The sequence below is a fragment of the Saccopteryx bilineata genome, chromosome 4, assembly GCF_036850765.1.
Source record: "Saccopteryx bilineata isolate mSacBil1 chromosome 4, mSacBil1_pri_phased_curated, whole genome shotgun sequence".
In the NCBI taxonomy this organism is placed as follows: domain Eukaryota; kingdom Metazoa; phylum Chordata; class Mammalia; order Chiroptera; family Emballonuridae; genus Saccopteryx; species Saccopteryx bilineata.
In genome coordinates this window covers 5,698,409-5,716,654 of record NC_089493.1, presented here as the reverse complement: position 1 = coordinate 5,716,654, position 18,246 = coordinate 5,698,409, and the positions used below count along the sequence as shown (strand labels likewise).

Below are 18,246 nucleotides of genomic sequence, written 5' to 3'. Positions count from 1 at the left end.
GAGCAAAAAGCCCACCGACTTGAACCCAAGGTCGCTGGCTCCAGCAAGGGGTTACTCGGTCTGCTGAAGGCCTGCGGTCAAGGCACATATGAGAAAGCAATCAATGAACAACTAAGGTGTTGCAACACGCAATGAAAAACTAATGATTGATGCTTATCTCTCTCCGTTCCTGACTGTCTGTCCCTGTCTATCCTTCTCTCTGACTCACTCTCTGTCTCTGTAAAAAATAAATTAAAAAAAAAGAAAAAGAAAAAAAGGCAGCAGCCAAACGTTTTCTCCTTACCCCATGTAGTCAAGGTCAGAGAAGATGAAGGTCTTGTTGATGTCGAAACCACAGGCGATGATGTCCTTGGCGTTCTCCACAGCATAGCCGTGGGCCTGCTCCAGGGTCAGGTCCTTCCACAGGTACTTCTCGTCGTCTGTCATCTGGATGACCAAGGGCACATTAAACACGTCCTGCAGCCACCTACGAGACAGGGGAGGAAGGTGACATCACATTTCCCTGCAGAAAAATGCTGTTTGGCAGCTAAAAACACAGTTCCTACTAACAACTTGTGTCAAAACTTCTTTTGTCTAGAAAACAACATATCTTTATTAATTTTTTTAAAAGAATTTACTGATTTTAGAGAGGACAGAGAGAGAGACAGAGAGAGGCAGGGAGAGAGAAAGAGAAGATTGGGGGAAGAGCAGGAAGCATCAAATTGTAGCAATTGCTTCTTGCATGTGCCTTGACTGAGCAAGCCTGGGGTTTCGAACTGGCGACCTCAGCATCCTAGGTTGACACTTTATCCACTGCGCCACCCCAGACCAGGCAAAATCACGTTTTAGTATGCTGTGAATTTGATCACTCATAATGATAAGGGCAAATGCCATTTATTAACTTAGAGCGTCCTGCACATCAGCTCTAGGTTAGCTGTTCCACACACTTTATTTGTATGTAGCCGTAGGTTGATTTCACGAGGCAGGCATTATGTTTTCCACCTTGCAGATGTGGAAACTAAGGTTTGGAGCAACAACTGGCTATAGCCACGTGGGTGTGGAACAGGTCAGGTTGACTCTCTCCATCATCCATGTCCCTCTAAGGGGACACCAGAAACAAACTACGTGAACAGAGACACAAAGGCGCCGACCCTCTAATATGCTGGTTGTTCCGTGGACATGAACTAGTCCTGTCTGGTCGGCTCTAGACGTGGTTTACGACAAACGTTCCTGGCTTGCTAATAAAAAGCACGAGAGGCCGTACAACACAATACTTACTTTGTGAAAATAAACGGGATGAGGTGACCCACATGCATGGCTTCGGAAGAAGGACCCCTGCCCGTATACAGATAAAATGGCTTCTTGTTTTCATAGGCGTCAAGGACTTGGTTCATATCTCTAAAGGAAAGGGGAAAGAAAGTAATAGTGTTTCTTTTTTTTCTGAGAAAAAACTCAAGGCGCTTATATGCTCATTGGAAAATGTTGAGACAACACTAGTTTGTTATCCTTGATGCTTGTTATAAAAATGACAGGAAATGTCTAACGAAATGGTTTCTCCTGTGATTGTTCTAAAAGTAGAAGACATAAAGGTTTGGGATAATGTGTTTAAGACTGATATGGTCGGGCAGCCACTGGAACTCTTTCAGAACTGTTACAAATATCAACGTCGAGGCACCATCTGCTGTATACACTGTCCCGGGTGACACCAGGCCAACATTACAGTCCCTGTTTAGAATCACCCAGTCCTGAGGCTCCAGAGAGCCCGAGGGGGAGATCGCGGGTTCCACAGGGTCTTCACTGAGGGGGAAGAAATTTCCCAGAGAGCTGAGCTGGCTCCTCCGGCCAGGTGGGATCAAGCGTCTTCACCTGGGAGTCACTCTGCAGCCAGCTGCCCTCCCAGGTCTGGGGTCCAGGGACAAGGCATCCGAGGGGTCCTCCGTCCTTGCCGTGCATCAGAATCACGTGAGCGCCATTTCCACACTGCACCTGTCTGGGCCCAGCTTCAGAGATGCTGATTCACAGGGCCCAGGGTGACATCTGGGAATCTGTGTTTTTAAACAGCTCTTCCAGTGACTGTGACATGGCAGGGTATGAAACCATCACCCTAGGGCCTAGGGTGTGACTGCTCCTTGTTTCTGGGCAGTTTCCCAAAAGGAAAGAGAAACGGCCACCGTTCTGGAGGTCTGGGTGGAACCCACGCAGCAGGACTCGGCACGTGCCTGCCCCTTCTACCCTGAGCCGGGCCCACCGCGCCCCTCTCTGGTGACAGGGCTAAGGGCATTCTGATTTTTGTGCTGAGTTTTGAGCCCCCACTGCACCTCATGGAATGAACACACACTCCTTTTGAAACAAATAATAAAACACTTAATTTTGGAGGGAAAAAGTCCTTCTTTGGCTCTCAGAACTAACCAAATCAAACTTCTAAGGGCTTGCAGATGAGAAAAGCAGGCATGGCCACCGGAGCTGGCCTGGCGCCCGTGCAGGACGTCCCCGACACGCCAGCGCCAGCACTCGCCGTGTGCTGGGTCCTGGGGGAGCGCTCGGGCAGGCGGGCAGCTGGCGGAGGCGCCATCTGAGCTCAGCTCTGTGCGCGTGGTTTCTGGCAGGGGCTCCCTCGGCCGGTGAGGGAGCCCAGGCAGGACCGACTGCTTCTTTGCAGCTGGACAGCGGCTGCTATATCTCATCTAATCCCCTATTTCACAGATGAGGACATTAGGTAGTGGGGTGTGCTCAAATTTGAGAATGGCCAAAAGCTCTAAGTCCTAAGCCTCCATCAACTACACAGGCTACAACACGGATGGGCCTTGGATACACGCTCAGTGAAGTGGCCAGACACAAACAGCCTCACGTGTGATTGTTTATCTGAAACCTGCAGAAGAGGCAAATTCACAGACTCAGGAAGGCACTGGTGGCCACCAGTGGTGGTGGTGGGGAGGAACAGGACTGACTGCTAATGGGCAGGGGGTTTCTTTCTGGGTTGATGAAAATGTTCTGGAATGAGACAGTGGTGATGGTTGTAAACCTTGTGAATATACTAAAAACCACACGATTATATACTTGAAAGAGGCGAACTAAATCTCATTAAGGAAGAAAGGCTTTGATTACATTCTGCCCAGAAAAAAGGCTGAGTGAGGCCCGGAGTTCTCGCACAGAATTCGAGGCGTGGGGCAGGTCGCCGTGTTGTGACCTATGTGTGTTGCCCCATAACCGTGAGGCGGGAGCGGAACAGAACAGCCCTATTTTGGACAGTCTTGAAAATGGGCTGGCTCCAGCCCCAGGTGACCGGTGCGGTGGGGGAGGCAGAAACCCTCTGGAACCGGTCCATTTCCTGAAGTTACTATCTGCACGGCACTCAGGGTCCGAGGTGGGGATGCTCTGTTCTGTGGACGCGCTATTAGTTTCTCTTTTGATATGATTTATGAGCAGGCCAGCACAATAGGAGGAAGAGGGTACGTCATTTCAGGAAGCCTACTGCTTATCGCATGGGAAACTTGAACCCTGGACATGATCTGGCATGCCTCTCATCTGGAAGAAGGTAACCTTCACCTTGTGAACTGGGCGGTTTATAGGTTACTAAACTAAGGGCCCGAGGGGAAAGGGATGGGCATGACCCCACAGCCAGTGACTCACAGGGCAGCCAGTGCCCTTTCCTCATGGTGCCAGGCAGCCCGAGGGAACAGCCCGAGAACCCTATTTTGAACAAAGGAGAGCCGCCCTGACCTGTGAGAGAAGAAGATTCCCCTGCGCAGGAAGCGATGTGGTCTCTGGCCCGTCGCTCTCTCTATTCGGTTCACCAGCTCCTTGTCGATTTTACTGCTTCCGAACCGAACTGGAAAAAAAAATTGGGAAAAGAGATGACTATCTTAAGTGGTGGGAGGTTTGGTGACCCGGAATTACCGAGACAAGGCGCAAAGCTGCTGATCCCACGTGCAGTCTTTTTTTTTATTATTTATTTTATTTTTTAATTTTTTTTTATTTATTTCATTTTCTGAAGCTGGAAACAGGGAGAGACAGTCAGACAGACTCCCGCATGCGCCCGACCGGGATCCATCCGGCACGCCCACCATGGGGCGACGCTCTGCCCACCAGGGGGCGATGCTCTGCCCATCCTGGGCGTCGCCATGTTGCGACCAGAGCTACTCTAGCGCCTGAGGCAGAGGCCACAGAGCCATCCCCAGCGCCCGGGCCATCCTTGCTCCAATGGAGCCTCAGCTGCGGGAGGGGAAGAGAGAGACAGAGAGGAAAGCGCGGCAGAGGGGTGGAGAGGCAAATGGGCGCCTCTCCTGTGTGCCCTGGCCGGGAATTGAACCCGGGTCCTCCGCACGCTAGGCCGACGCTCTACCACTGAGCCAACCGGCCAGGGCCCACGTGCAGTCTTAATGAGCCCAAACCCCGTCAGGCCTCTGCTTCCGGGCCTTCCCCCAACACAAAGTTCAGTGTCTCTGTATTAACAATGACAGCTGAGGTAACAACCAGCAAAACAGAAAACAAGTTACAGAATAAAATGCTGTTTTGTCTGGGATTGTACTTTTTTTTTTTTTTTTGAGACAGAGAGAGAGACAGAGACAGGGAAAAGACAGGAAGGGAGAGGAATGAGAAGAATAAATTCTTCGTTGTGGCACCTTAGTTGTTCATTGTTTTCCCATATGTGCCTTGACCGGAGGGCTACAGCAGAGCAGTGACCCCTTGCTCAAGCCAGTGACCTTGGGCTTCAAGCCAGCGAACTTTGGGCTCAAGCCAGCGAACTTTGGGCTCAAGCCAGCGACCCCACTCAAGCTGGTGAGCCTGCACTCAAGCCGGGGACCTCGGGGTTTAGAACCTGGGTCCTCTGTGTCCCAGTCCGATGCTCTATCCACTGTGCCACTGCCTGGTCAGGCTGGGATTGTATTCTGATGGGAATCATATCTAGAATGCAATCTAGCAACTTTTGATGTGCATGTACACACGCACATAGCTCCGTATTACTTATTAAGTACAATTTATATATACTGACTACACTTTTTAATATTTTTTAACTGTTGAACTGAATTAACTTCTGTCCTCAAGTGAATTTTCCCTCATTGATAATCTACTTAAAAATCATGGAAAATCGCTTTTACTTGAATAAGAACATTTTGGTGTGTTTCTACTTTGATGCTTAGCAATGGTGTCAGAGTAAGGACTTTCCTGAGTAGGAAACCCCTCAAGGAAGGGCCTGGAGATGACAACGGCAGCCTGTGAGCAGTCACCCTTCTTAAGCTAACTTGCAACATCTGTGACTGACTTGTAACCACTGAGTGACAGACAACTTCAATGACTGCAAAGGCGCTCCTTTCAACGGACCTTTCCCGAGTCCGGAACTGTTCGAGAAAGGAAAAAGGTCAAGCTAAGCTATCTAGTATAGGTCGTTATTTTGCATTAAACTTTATATTGTTACTGTATTTAAAAATCTTCCTTTAGGAATATAATACATCACCCAACGATTTTAGGATCTATATATTTTTTTCTTGGCATTGCAGCTTGACTGATGTTATGATTAATTTAACAGGAACAACATCAATGGAATCACTTCTAAAAGTCTGGGCTCTTCCAGGACATACCGATGAGCTTGTCATAGTCAATGCCTTTGGCATTGCTCGTCTGTACTGTCCACGGGTCCACGAAATCCTCTTCAGCTCCCCTGGTGGCCGGGCCACTGTCACCCCCAGGTGCCGAGTTCCCTGGAGGGCAGTCGGCCTTGTAGTCCTCCCCCAGGGCAGCCTTGTAGCTCGTTTTTAGGGATAACAGCATCTTCACTGCGGCGTCCACTTCATCCTGAACAAAGGAAGGAGGGTGAAGGGTGATGGTATCAGTGTCAGTGAAGAGCTGCTGAGCTCGCCGCGCTGTGCGGCAGGCACCGTGCTGACACTGTCCCACGCGTGACTCCGTTTACTCTCCCCGCAACCCTGTGAGGCAGGCCTCGCTGTCACTGTCCCGTTCCAGTTAAAGAACTTGAGACTCAGAGAGGTGAAGGAGCATGCCCACGGACACACAGCAAGTGTGGGCCTGAGAGTATTCTACATATTTTGATGTCATGCTAGTACTCTGGGTCACCGTCCAACACTGTGGGGGTAAGCAGTGACACGACATACACTGCTGACGTCAGAGTCACCGCACCAGAGAGCTCTCAGACACGGCTGATGTTGAGACCAAGGCCCTCTGCTCATGTGTACTGAGTTCTGCAGTGAGCTTGCGGGAACATTCTGCACAGGTTGTGATGAATGTTACAGAAACTTGACCACCAAGGATGGTAACAGCAGCTCAAATAGACAACATGAAAACACACAAAGCTGGGGGCGGGGGAGGTAGATGATGATGGAGGGAGACTTGACTTGGGGCGGGGAACACACAATGCATATGCAGATGATGTGTTATAGAATTGTACACCTAAAATCCTATTAAAAAATGTAATCTCAATAAATTCAATAGAGAAAAAAATAGAACAAGAGAATAAACAGATAAAGGCAAGGAAAAACGATAAGCTTTCAGGTCACAAGGAGGAGGGAGTCACAGGAAACAGGGTTTGCATGTTTATGGTTTTAAAATAAGCATAATAAAAACAAGTCAAGTGTATCCTTGGGTATTCTGGAATTCTCTTTCAGGAGGTACCACCACTCCTGGAAGTCTAGCACTTCAAAGAGGAGACCTAATTAGGCAGATTAGTCACATAATGCCCTAAAGCTCTACTCCCATAATTAGACTGGTGAATTAGCACGTAAACAGAGATATCCACAGTCCAATTTGCTTGCTAAGGAAAATACAAACATATCCATTTGGCGTTTACACAGAATGGGCTGTAAGCTGGGCTTCCCAGGTGACAAAAGCCTACAGGACCCTCCGCGCAGAGAACCCGCCAGCAGGTGCAGGGCTGGGGCGCAGGGACCGCCTGCCTTGTGGGGCGCGTCTGTGGACGGATTGGTTTCTAACACTCAAACTGTCTGGGGTTCACTTAAACAAGCCGGAGTTGTGGAATCAATGAGCCTACAGAGACCTCGTACAAACAGAGTGTCTGCCCGGTTAGACAGGCAGGTGTGTTTTGCACACTTCATTTCTGCAGTGCCTAGGCTCGGTGCATACAGCAGAACAAATGTTGAGCAGCATGATCTATCCAGTTAGTTACGGGAAGAATTACCTTGCTCTGAAGAAGAATGTAGTCAATAAACCTGTAACTCCTGGCTGTGCTGACATTCCACAACCAATCTCAACTAACTGCTTGCAACTAGGCGGCTTGTTGAAAGGCAGACATTTGACCAGTGTCCCTGCTTGAAGACTGTCGAGAGTCTGAATGGGACTGAAATAGACGAGCAGGTTCACCTTGTCTATTTTCTTGTTCTCAATCTAACCTGAACCAGAACACCGAAACAATTTAAAATTTAAAAGCCAGACGCAGAGAGCATATACTACTGGATTACATGAAGTTCAAACACAGGCAGAACTCTCCGTGCTGGAGGGTCGGGGTGGAGGCCTCCCTGGTGGGGGGGCGAGGCAGTGACTGGGGGTGCTGTTTCTCCGTTTGGGTGCTGGTTCCACAGATACGGATCTTACCCTGAAAGTTCCGTGAGCTGCCTGCTTATGACCCCATGCTTTTCTGAGTGAAAGGTATATTTAAATTTAAAAAGTTTACTAAACTAAAGAAAGAAAAAGGCTCTGCTCTCTATCCTAACCACTAGGGTCCAGTGGCATTTCCTGAGTCCTGCTCAAACTGTACACAGCCTTAGCTACTGTCTAAGGCTGAGTCCCAGAGTCTGACCTGTCCCCCCTGCAGACTTCCTGCTCTAGTGAGCTAGTTTCTGAAAGCAGCGAGTCTTCCTCCCCAGACAGATGGCGGAGACTGGGTGAGCACCCACAGCGCGGCCCTGGGCTGGTGTTCCCAGAGTGGCTCGGCTATTTTCTTCAAGCGAACTTCTAAAACGTCAGGTGCTTCTAGTGCAATACATTTCAGGGTCAGATACACACTGACGTCTGAATCGCATCATTGAACTCTGGTCTCAGTGTCCGACCTCTGACCCCTCTTTCCGGGCGGGTGTCTGCAGATGAAGCTTAGTCAGAGACCTTGCCTGGAGAGTCACGCCGCTGTGTTAAGTAATGAACATGACTGGAATCACTAATGAAAGCATTAAATGTTATTCAAATTTAATGCTAAATGGACAAAGTGACACTGTTAAGTTCCCAAAATGGGTCTATAGAGTAAATAATCCACAGTTGGGTCCTTAGATTTTTCTTTTGAAACAACTTAGCCCCATCCATTGAACCACCCTGTGTAACCTCTTTCTGTGAGTATCCTGGTTTTTTTTTTTTTTTGACAGAGACAGAGTCAGAGAGGGACAGATAGGGACAGACAGACAGGAAGGGAGAGAGATGAGAAGCATCAATTCCTCTTTGTAGCACCTTAGTTGTTCATTGATTGCTTTCTCATATGTGCCTTGACTAGGGGGCTACAGCAGACTGAGTGACCCCTTGCTCAAGCCAGTAACCTTGGGCTCAAGCCAGCAACTTTTGGGCTCAAGCCAGCAACCATGGGCTCATATCTATGATCCCATGCTCAAGCCAGTGACCCCGCGCTCAAGCTGATGAGCCCATGCTCAAGCAGGTGACCTCAGGGTTTCGAACCTGGGTCCTCTTCATCCTAGTCCATTGCTCTATCCACTGCGCCACCGCCTAGTCAGGCTTCCTTTTTTTTTTTTGGCATTACGTACTTTCTTTCAGTACTATTTATTTCTTTTAAAATGTAATGTTTTATTTGGGTCCAAAGAGTCACAATACACTACTAGGGTGAGTATGAATTGGTTTGCGCCATCTGGTGAGAGCCTAGGAAGAGATTTTTGAAAAGAAGACAACAGGGGTTAGAAATGGTAATGGAGGAAGTCGTGCAGAAGCAGCTACCAGGTGACCCAGGAGCGGAGCATCCCAGAACAGGAGGTGCTGGGGTCCCTGCTAAAGACACATGGATGGATCACACGTCTGAGACTCCCGCAGCAAGAGCAAGGAGGACACGGCAGCAGGGTCTCAGGGGCCGGAGAGCTGAGGGTGGCTGGTAACTGGCGAGAACAAATGCTCAGCTGTTGTGGAAGTACTGGGCAGCGACTGGACTTCCACCGTGTGCAGCCCCCAGGAGGCGGGGCATTAGTGACGGTACACGTGGGCTATAAAAACAGGCCCCGGTTGAACGTCTGGCTAAGAAGCAGGTATTCAGATCTCTACCCAGGCTCCTTACCTAGCCGAATGAGTGACCCCACCCCCCATCCAGAGGTTTAGTGTCCACACTGGGGCACTGTGCCCAGCAGGGGCAGCACACGGAGAACAGGGGGCTTCTGTGAAGGCTCATGCAGCCCAGCTCCCCTGTCCCACTCTGCTGCCCCACACTGGCACCTCTGGACAGCAGACTGCAGGAGCCCCCTCTGGGGACTCGACTAACTTCAAAGAAGTGACCTAAAGACCTTGGCACTAGAGACTCCCCAACACAAGGGTGCAAGTCTGGCAGCCCTCCAGGGACGGAGCCTGCACGGACACGCCCCTCCCACAGGGACAGAGCGTCCAGCGTCCAGGCGCAGCCCCCTGCCACACCAGGGCCAGCCAGCGTCACCAGACACTTGTGGGCTCCTCTAACGTGAAGGGCAGAAGAGGACTTCAGGAAAATAATCAACGGATCTCAGAGATAAAAGGACACTGTACCTATAAGGTAAGAACAGGGCATTATGAAGAAAGAACATTCAGAGACTGAATGAGCTCTTGAAAGTTAAAAATTATAGGTAAGTGAAAAAACCAAAAATGGGTTAGAAGTTGAGGATATATCCCTGGAAGAAGAACAAGAAGAAGAAAAATAAAAAAGTCAAAAAATAAGATCAGTCTGGCCCGTAGTGGCGCAGGGGACAGAGTGTGGACCTGGAATGCTGCGGTTGCCAGTTTGAAACCACAGGCTTACGGGTCAAGGCACATACGACGAGCACCAAGCAAGCAATGAACAGCTAAGGTGGAGCAGCTATGAGCTGACACTTCATACTGCCTCCCCCTATCCCCCAGAAAATCGATAAATAAAATCTTTTTTAAAAAAAAGAGCAAAGGCTCAGTCTCTGAATTTAAAAAATCAGTAACGCCCCCTCCTCCCCCAAAACCCAGAAAAGAAAGAAATAATATAATTTCTGAGATTTAAAGATCGTGAATTCCTAGGCTGAAAGGAGCACCGAGCGAGCACCCATCCCGGGAAAGTTCGGAACACCCGCGCGAAGGGAAGATCCTGCCAGCGCGCACGCGCAGCGAAGCCAAGGCACCGCCCACCGCGCCCGCGCCCGCGCCCGCGCCCGCGCCCGCGCCGCGGCAGCCCCAGGAGTGGAGGCTTCAGGACTCCATTCCACTTTAGAATTCCATACCCAGCGAGTTATCTAATGTCAGGTAAAATGAAGATACTACCAGAGCACGCAAGAGCCCTCCCCCCATTATTTCCTTAGCAGTAACTTTTCAGAACCACTGAAGGGTGTGCTCTGCCCACGACAGCTCACACCAAGGAGTAAGACGGAGGGTGGGGGAACCAGGACTGGAGAGAAACAGGGCACCCTACGTGGACAGCAAGAGAAGGGCCCACGGCGGGCCCCGGTCCAGAGCAGAGTGGGCGCAAGTCTGGGAGGGACCTCTTGGGAGGGACCTCACGAACTTGGCCGACTGACTGATGTGAGTGCCTCCAGGGGCGGTGCACCCGACTGGGGGAGAGCTTGGGGACCCAGTACCATTTGTCCGCAAAAAAGCCAAGCAAAAAGAAAATCTTACAAATTAACTCCAGAGAAAACGAAGTTGGCAGGAACGGAAAAGCACTAGTATACTCAATGGGTCAGCAGCGCCCCACCAACGGTCAGAATAATGTCAGTGCTAGTGTTCACCAAAGGACACAGGTACCAGGAGACTGGAGGGGCAGAGCGTGTCTATGAAAGTACTCCTTCCTCAGCGTCCACGGTGAAAGCCTTGGACGGGAAAATCAACGAGGAGAATGTAATAGGCATGATTTTGAGAGATATGGGGGATTACAAATCAAAAGAATCAGCAAAAGGAACAGAAAATCCGTGCTTCTGGGAGCAGGAAACGGGGAAGGGTGGGTGGACGACTGCTGTATTTCAGCGGCTTTTCGTTAGATTGCATGCACCCGCAGCGTTGATGAAGGAGAAGACACGTGTAAGAGCACAGCGGCAGTGACAGCGCTTTTCGTTAGATTGCATGCACCCGCAGCGTTGATGAAGGAGAAGACACGTGTAAGAGCACAGCGGTAGTGACAGCGGTTACTGCGGGACGGTCTGCTCAGGGGAGCACCACCCGGCAGGCGTGGCTGGGTGAGTGCACGTGTGGGGCACCCAGCAACATCACCCACCTTGGATGCCTGCCCAGCTTTGAGGGCTCTCACGCGCTCCCCTTGGGCAGTTATGCTGTTGAACAGCTCCAGCGGGGAGGCACACCCCTGCCCTCCATTGGACTCGTCGGCCATTTTCCAGGACCAAGGTTGACAGCTAGGCGTTGGAAGAGTCACTCAGTGGTCCAAACTGTGTGGGAGAAGACGGAGGGAGGGAGAGAGAGAGAGAGAGACAGCGTGATATTGACAAAGCATTGCTGCTGTTTCTTTCTCCTATCTAGTTCTTCTTTCCTAACAGGTTGGTTATAAACCTCCTGCTAAGCAAGTGGCTACCTCGCTGGCCAGCGGCTCTGTTCTCGGAAGAAGCAAGGTCTGCAGTCAAGGGCAGCCCCTTTCCGTCCGGGTTCCAAAGGAGGTCAGAACTTGACATAGCCTGTCCACTGGACCTGCTGCCTTATTTAACCGCGGAACTTTGAAGAAGGTGTACCTACCTGCACCTTCTACTAGACATTATTACTATTAATCCAGGGGGGAGAGGGGCACAGGGCAGGCCACCTGATGCTGCCGTGGGCTAAGACTGGCCACAATCAGTCCCCATTTCGGTCAGTCACTTCCCCTTTCTGAGTGTCAGCTTCCTTATCTATAAAGTGATGGAATCAGGAACCTCTTCACCTACCTCAAAGGCTGTTGTGAGAAAGAAACTATGCAGTAGCATTTTGTAAACTGTAAAGCAAGAGATAAATGCATTGCAAGTGCTGTCTGTGAGGCAAGTGCTCCAGCTGCAACTTGCTGTGGCCCCTTGAATGAGGTGACAATGAGGCTACGACAGAGCAGCCCATCTCCTATCACTTCTGTACTGGCTATTGTTCTAAGCACCTTATCCATATTAATTTACCGCAGACTTAAGAGACAGACTCATCTTCATTTCATAAATGAGTAAACTGAGGCACACAGAGGTTGAAAAACTTGCCCAAGGTAACACAACACGTACGTGGTAGAGTCAGGATACAAACTCAATGCCGTTTCACCCGAGAGCCTACGCTGCCAATGGTATCCCACAGCTTACTGACCTGGAACGAGCCTCAGCCTCTGACCTGTCAAGTGGGAACAGCCATCCCACCCTCACTGCAGGACGGTGCACGGTGAGTGCAGTCATTCAGGCCAGTAAGTGCGCTAGCCCAGCATTGGCCCACTGGGAGAGGTTTAATGAGTGATTACTTTCTTTAACCATTAAAAAAATTTTTTCTAGTAACCAAACACAATTTTTTTTTTTTTTTGTATTTTTCCAAAGCCGGAAACAGGGAGGCAGTCAGACAGACTCCCGCATGCGCCCGACCGGGATCCACCCCGCATGCCCACCAGGGGGCGATGCTCTGCCCATCTGGGTGTCGCTCTGCCACAACTAGAGCCATTCTAGCACCTGAGGCAGAGGCCACAGAGCCATCCTCAGCCCCCGGGCAAACTTTGCTCCAGTGGAGCCTTGGCTGCGGGAGGGGAAGAGAGAGACAGAGAGGAAGGAGAGGGGGAGGGGTGGAGAAGCAGATGGGCACCTCTCCTGTGTGCCCTGGCCGGAAATCGAACCTGGGACTCCCGCACGCCAGGCCAACACTCTACCACTGAGCCAACTGGCCAGGGCCCAAACACAAATTTGAAGGGTAATTTGTTTTTATTTATCCATGGCTAAATATTTGTTTAAAACGGTATGCAAGCTTCCATGAAACCATCCTCTGTATAATCAGAGATCGTAAAACTGAAACAAAGTTGGGTCCCCAGCCCCGCTTGCTGAAAACCACCTCAATTCCCAGAAAGGGAAGTGTGCTTAGATAACAAAGGTCACAGTTTTGGGAAGTCTGTATCAAAGAGACGAAATGTGGATGCACCTCTGACTAGCGCCAAGAAGGAGAAACACTCAAGCCTCTCTCAAATAGCAAAGTGAAGAAAATCATTTCTGGCCACAAATGATGGAAGAGCATGTCCAGCTACTTGTACCCACGATCCCAGACTCTCCCAGTCTGCAAAGCTGGGTGTACAGTTCAGTCTGTTCTCTTTTAATACCATCAACAGTTTTGGCCACTTGAAGTGCAGTGACACGAAACCAATTTTACCATAAGGCCAGAGACTTTCAACCTTTTCCATCTCATGGCACACACGAGCTAATGACTAAAATTTTGTAGCACACCAAACAATATGTTTTTTTTGCCAACCTGATAAAAAGAGTAGGTATCATTTTGACTTATAAATAAATAATTAATAGCAATTACTTACCCTTTTTGCTCCTAAGTGACTTAAAAAAAATCAGGTACCTGTATTTGTATATAAGGGTTTCTGGTACTAAGAATTAACCAATCAGTCACGACCTTATGTTATATGATGTGACCTAGATACAGATGTGGGCAAAAGTAGGTTTATGATTGTTTGTATGGAAAAAGGCATGTGAATTATTCACACTATTCACACATTCTTGTAGTCTACTCTCTGTTTCACGTACTCACAACTCTAAACTTACTTTTGTCCACGCCTGTATTTATGGTTCAAGACAGTGCATCCCCACTGGATGGCTACTGTTGTGTTGGCTGTTGACATTTTTTTTAAATTTTGCAATTTAAAGGAAAAGAGGTCAGAACCCCTGACTCAATAGTTAGGTATTTCATGTTTTAAATTTTTTTGTGGCACACTGGCTTACTATAACTTCTGCAATTGATATAAACAAGAGTTAAGTCCCTACAGCATCTCATCAACATTATCAGTCAAGTTCTGAAGTCTGTGGGTAGGACCAAACGAAGTACAAGTTGAAATTACACTTAAAAACCCTCAGGGAGCCTGACCTGTGTTGGCGCAGTGGATAAAGCATCGACCTGGGAACACTGAAGTCGCCGGTTCAAAACCCTGGGCTTGCCTGGTCAAGGCACATATGGGAGTTAATGCTTCCTGCTCCTCCCCCCTTTCTCTCTCTCTCCTCTCTAAAATGAATAAATAATAAATAAATTTATTAAAAAAAAACAAACTCCCAGGGAAAGTGCCAGGTACAATGACTGGGTGATCCTGGGACAGCCAATCTTCCCCTGCAAAGGAGCCAGTCCACTGTAGGTAATTAACCAGTATAACGGGGCCTGCGTTTAGTGTCCATGTAGTAGGGAAAAAGACGTGTCCTTAAATATCAGAATCCCATTTAAGAAGAGGCACGTGGGAACCAAATCTGACTGAGGGAAAGACGAGGTCTCCCTGTGATCACAAGGCAGATACTGTGTGGGAATCACCCATACTATGAATTGTTTGTGTGTGTGTGTATGATGCAACTTCGGGAGTTGAGTACATCAGTGTGTGTGTGTGATGCAACTCGGGAGTTGAATACATCAGTGTGTGTGTGTGTGTATGATGCAACTCTGGGTGTTGAGTTCACCAGTGTGTGTGTGTGTGTGTATGATGCAACTCTGGGTGTTGAGTTCACCTGTGTGTGTGTGTGTGATGCAACTTCAGGAATTGAGTACATCACTGTGTGTGTGTGTGTATGTGTATGTATGATACAACTTTGGGAGTTGAGTTCATCTGTGTGTGTGTGTGTATGTGTATGTATGATGCAACTTTGGGAGTTGAGTTCACGTGTGTGTGTGTGTGTGTGTGTGCATGATGTAACTTTGGGAGTTGAGTTCACGTGTGTGTATGTGTGTGTGTGTATGATGCAACTTTGGGAGTTGAATACATCACTGTGTGTGTGTGTGTGTGTGTGTGTGTATGATGCAACTCTGGGTGTTGAATTCACCAGTGTGTGTGTGTGTGATGCAACTTCGAGAGTTGAGTATATCAGTGTGTGTGTGTGTGTGTGTGTGTGTGTATGATGCAACTCTGGGTGTTGAGTTCACCAGTGTGTGTGTGTGTGTGTGTGTGTGTGTGATATGCAACTTCGGGAGTTGAGTACATCAGTGTGTGTGTGTGTGTGTGTGTGTGTATGATGCAACTTTGGGAGTTGAATACATCCCTGTGTGTGTGTGTGTGTGTGTGTGTGAGATGCAACTTCGGGAGTTGAGTTCACCAGTGTGTGTGTGTGTGTGTGTGTGTGTGTGTGTATGATGCAACTCTGGGTGTTGAGTTCACCAGTGTGTGTGTGTGATGCAACTTCGGGAGTTAAGTACATCAGGAATGATCAGAGGAAAGAACAATGCTGGTCACCTCTCTCATCACATGTTCCACCCAATGGCCACAGTTTCTGCCATCTCCTCAGCATCCTCCTTTATTTCCTTGTTAACTAACTTCTAGAACCAAGTTTAACTTCAGGGGTTTTTAACCCAGAGTTTGGAACCTCTGGAATTACATCTCTGGTTTGCATGCACATTGGTATATACTCTAAGCAGAGTATCCAGGTATCATTACATTTCCAAAGGGGTCTGAGGTGCCAAAAGGCTAAGGACCATGATCTTAAGTATCACACCCACACACTGTCCGTGGGGTTTTGACGCTTTAAGAAGAGTTGCTTTATCTGTGTAACCAAGACGACAATCTAAAACAAAGAGATGAAGAGGTGGGACACCATCCTTCCCACCCTGGACCCAGAGTGTGGCTGACCATGGCCTTTGACAGTCAAGCTCCCAGAGGACAAGAAGATGACTTCTTTAGAACAAGGAATTCTCTAACACTTCAGACTTTGGGACAGATTATGTTCACTTTTTTTGTAAACCCTGAGAGGAAAGGTTATTTTCCTTTCCAAGTAATAAAATGAACATTATCTGAAAAGGCAAAGAAGACATGCATCTCTATAAAGCCAGGCATGTAAGGTAGGTCTGCTAATATGTTTGGACGTTGACTATTTAAGGAGGCCTCTTCAGAGAAACATATGACAGCCCACATGAAGGTACCAACACTAAAACTATGAACCCACACAGGCAACTGCTCACCCAGTATCCCCATTTCCTAGGGAATATGTGAATCAACTGAAAATGTACAACACCCCAATCCTACAAGAGACAGCCTCCCCTCTGTAGACCAGTTTCCAGCACTTTGGGGAAAGGCTGGTAAAAATACTGATAAGCCTAACAAAATATGACAGTACATACCTGGGTGGTGGGAGACACTGCAGAGGTGGTCAGTGGAGGAGCAGAGACTGCCCTGTGCAGCTGGGCTCTTTTATAGCTTTCCTCCCTCTTTCTTTCAGTTTCCTTTTGAGAAAAGTCTCCTTTGTTCCTGTTTACCCCACCCTTCCGGCTATCTGCCGTAGGGGTTTCTTATAAATCACCCAGTTTCTCCCAAACACTTGAGCCTCTTGACTGATTTCCTTGAGAAAACTGTCCAATCAAGGGTGTGTGTGTGAGTGTGTTTGTGGGGGAGGGGGGTGGAGACCAATGAGCCGAACTATTAGCTGGTCATTGCATCAGCTGCCCCATGCTGAACGCTGACCTCGGTATAACCTCCCCTCCCTCTTCCTGTCCTACATCCTCAGCCTCTGCACCGGCAATTGTTTATGTGTCGCCATAGGGGGCGGGGAGGGGGGCTGTGTGCACGAAGGAGGCACAGTGCAGTGGGAAGATCAGGAATTCTGGGGTCACACGGTCCTGGATTTCTGAGCCGGCTTTGGCCCTCTCGTTTCCAGACCTTGGGCAAGTCAGATGACCTCTCTGCTTCACCCTCGGCTTCCTCCTCTGTGAGATGGGCATAAAGGAGCCTCCCAACTTCACCGTGGAGGGGACTAAGAGCGATACTATAGGCAGAGCCCCCGGCACAGGGCACACACTTGAGGAAAGGGAAGAGGTGGGAGAGGATGAAGGGTCGGTGCCGGCGGGAGTGGGCGACAGGCCGGATTGGCGGCGAGCGGAGGAGGGGTCGAGGGGCGCGGTGGCAGCCTCCGCGCCCCTGGTGGTACCAGAACCCAGGAGGCAGCGAGCCGGGCTCTCAGGAGGATTATTCTGGACACTGTCGTGCCGGCGGCTCCGGGAGGGCCTGGTCATCCGGCGCTGCCCTAGCCTCCCTCCCTTATTCCCTTACTTACCGGCCCATTCGGGCCTGTCAGCACCGCGGGTTCAGCCTCCAGTGGCCTCCTGGGCGTCCGTGGAAACGCCGTCCGGCCGGAACAACTTCCGGCCAGGCTGCGTCAACATTGGCTGTTCGCGCGGGGGGCGGGACAGAGGCCACCGCTGATTGGTTGGCTTCCTCAGCGCCGGCGGAAAGCGACTGGGAGGCGGCGTGCAGGCAGGACCGGGCACCCGGAGGTTCGAGCGCTTCCGGTGAGTGTGGTGAGCGGCGGGCCTGGGGCGGGAGGGTGCTGGTACCCGGCAGCGGCGCGAGCGCTCCGTGCTCCTTAACGCGGACCTTTCACCGCTGCTCTTCTGTCCTTCATCTTCGGTTCTTTCCGAACGCGAAGGGCTCCGGACCATCCTTACCTCTTGCTCTTGACAGCTCGGCTAACTCCTATAATCCTTCAAACCCCGTTTCTGGTCATATCTTGTTTGCTGCCTTCATTAGTCTGTGGCCTCCCGCGTAGGACCCGTGTTTTGTATTTAATCTGTTCACACTAGACCCAACCTAAGGGTTGGCACAGCGTGGGTAATCAGGAAATGTGTGTTAATGAGAATATCCAATTTTTTTAAAAAATTACCCTGCGCCCCCCCTCCCACCAGATGCTGGGGATCAACCAGTGAACAAAACACGAAAAGTCCTTTTTTCGTGCAGCTGTCACGCTAGTGATGGTCATGGCCACGCCCCCTCCCCGTAGCCTCGTTTCTCCCACGACCTTTACTTTTCTTCTTAGCTGAACCTCTTCCTCTTAGTTGAATCACCTCCCTCTTCCCGGGAAAAAAGTTCCTTGTCTTCCCTTTTGCCTTAGAGACGTAAAAAGCAGCAAACACTCCCCCCTCCTCGGAATTGATGTTTGTCCCAATGGCTCCCAGTCTTCTCCATCTTTGCCTGTTTTCTTTGGGTCATCCTGGCCT

General features: G+C 49.6%; 2 protein-coding genes across 7 annotated transcripts in view; one reads left to right on the top strand and one right to left on the bottom strand.

Moving 5' to 3' along the window:
• The window catches only part of WARS1 (tryptophanyl-tRNA synthetase 1), a 28,263-nt gene extending 10,884 nt beyond the window's left edge, over window positions 1–17,379 (bottom strand). The window contains exons 1-7 of one of the 3 annotated variants that reach the window (XM_066277565.1): window positions 17,307–17,338; window positions 16,378–16,479; window positions 11,351–11,519; window positions 5,559–5,772; window positions 3,700–3,808; window positions 1,258–1,377; window positions 284–466 (exon numbers count right to left, since the gene is read on the bottom strand). In XM_066277565.1, the coding sequence (XP_066133662.1) occupies window positions 284–466; window positions 1,258–1,377; window positions 3,700–3,808; window positions 5,559–5,772; window positions 11,351–11,464 (740 nt within the window). In that variant the 5' untranslated portion in view covers window positions 11,465–11,519; window positions 16,378–16,479; window positions 17,307–17,338. Of the gene's footprint in view, window positions 1–283; window positions 467–1,257; window positions 1,378–3,699; window positions 3,809–5,558; window positions 5,773–11,350; window positions 11,520–12,399; window positions 12,423–16,377; window positions 16,480–17,306 lie in introns of those variants that run through there. The other 2 variants (XM_066277567.1, XM_066277568.1) reach the window with 2 other exon arrangements.
• A 79-nt stretch (window positions 17,380–17,458) lies between these two features.
• The window catches only part of WDR25 (WD repeat domain 25), a 150,453-nt gene continuing 149,665 nt past the window's right edge, over window positions 17,459–18,246 (top strand). For 2 of the 4 annotated variants that reach the window (XM_066276359.1, XM_066276357.1), the window contains exon 1: window positions 17,525–17,541. The gene's annotated coding sequence lies outside the window, so the exon portion shown is untranslated. Of the gene's footprint in view, window positions 17,542–18,246 lie in introns of all 4 variants that reach the window. The other 2 variants (XM_066276358.1, XM_066276360.1) reach the window with 2 other exon arrangements.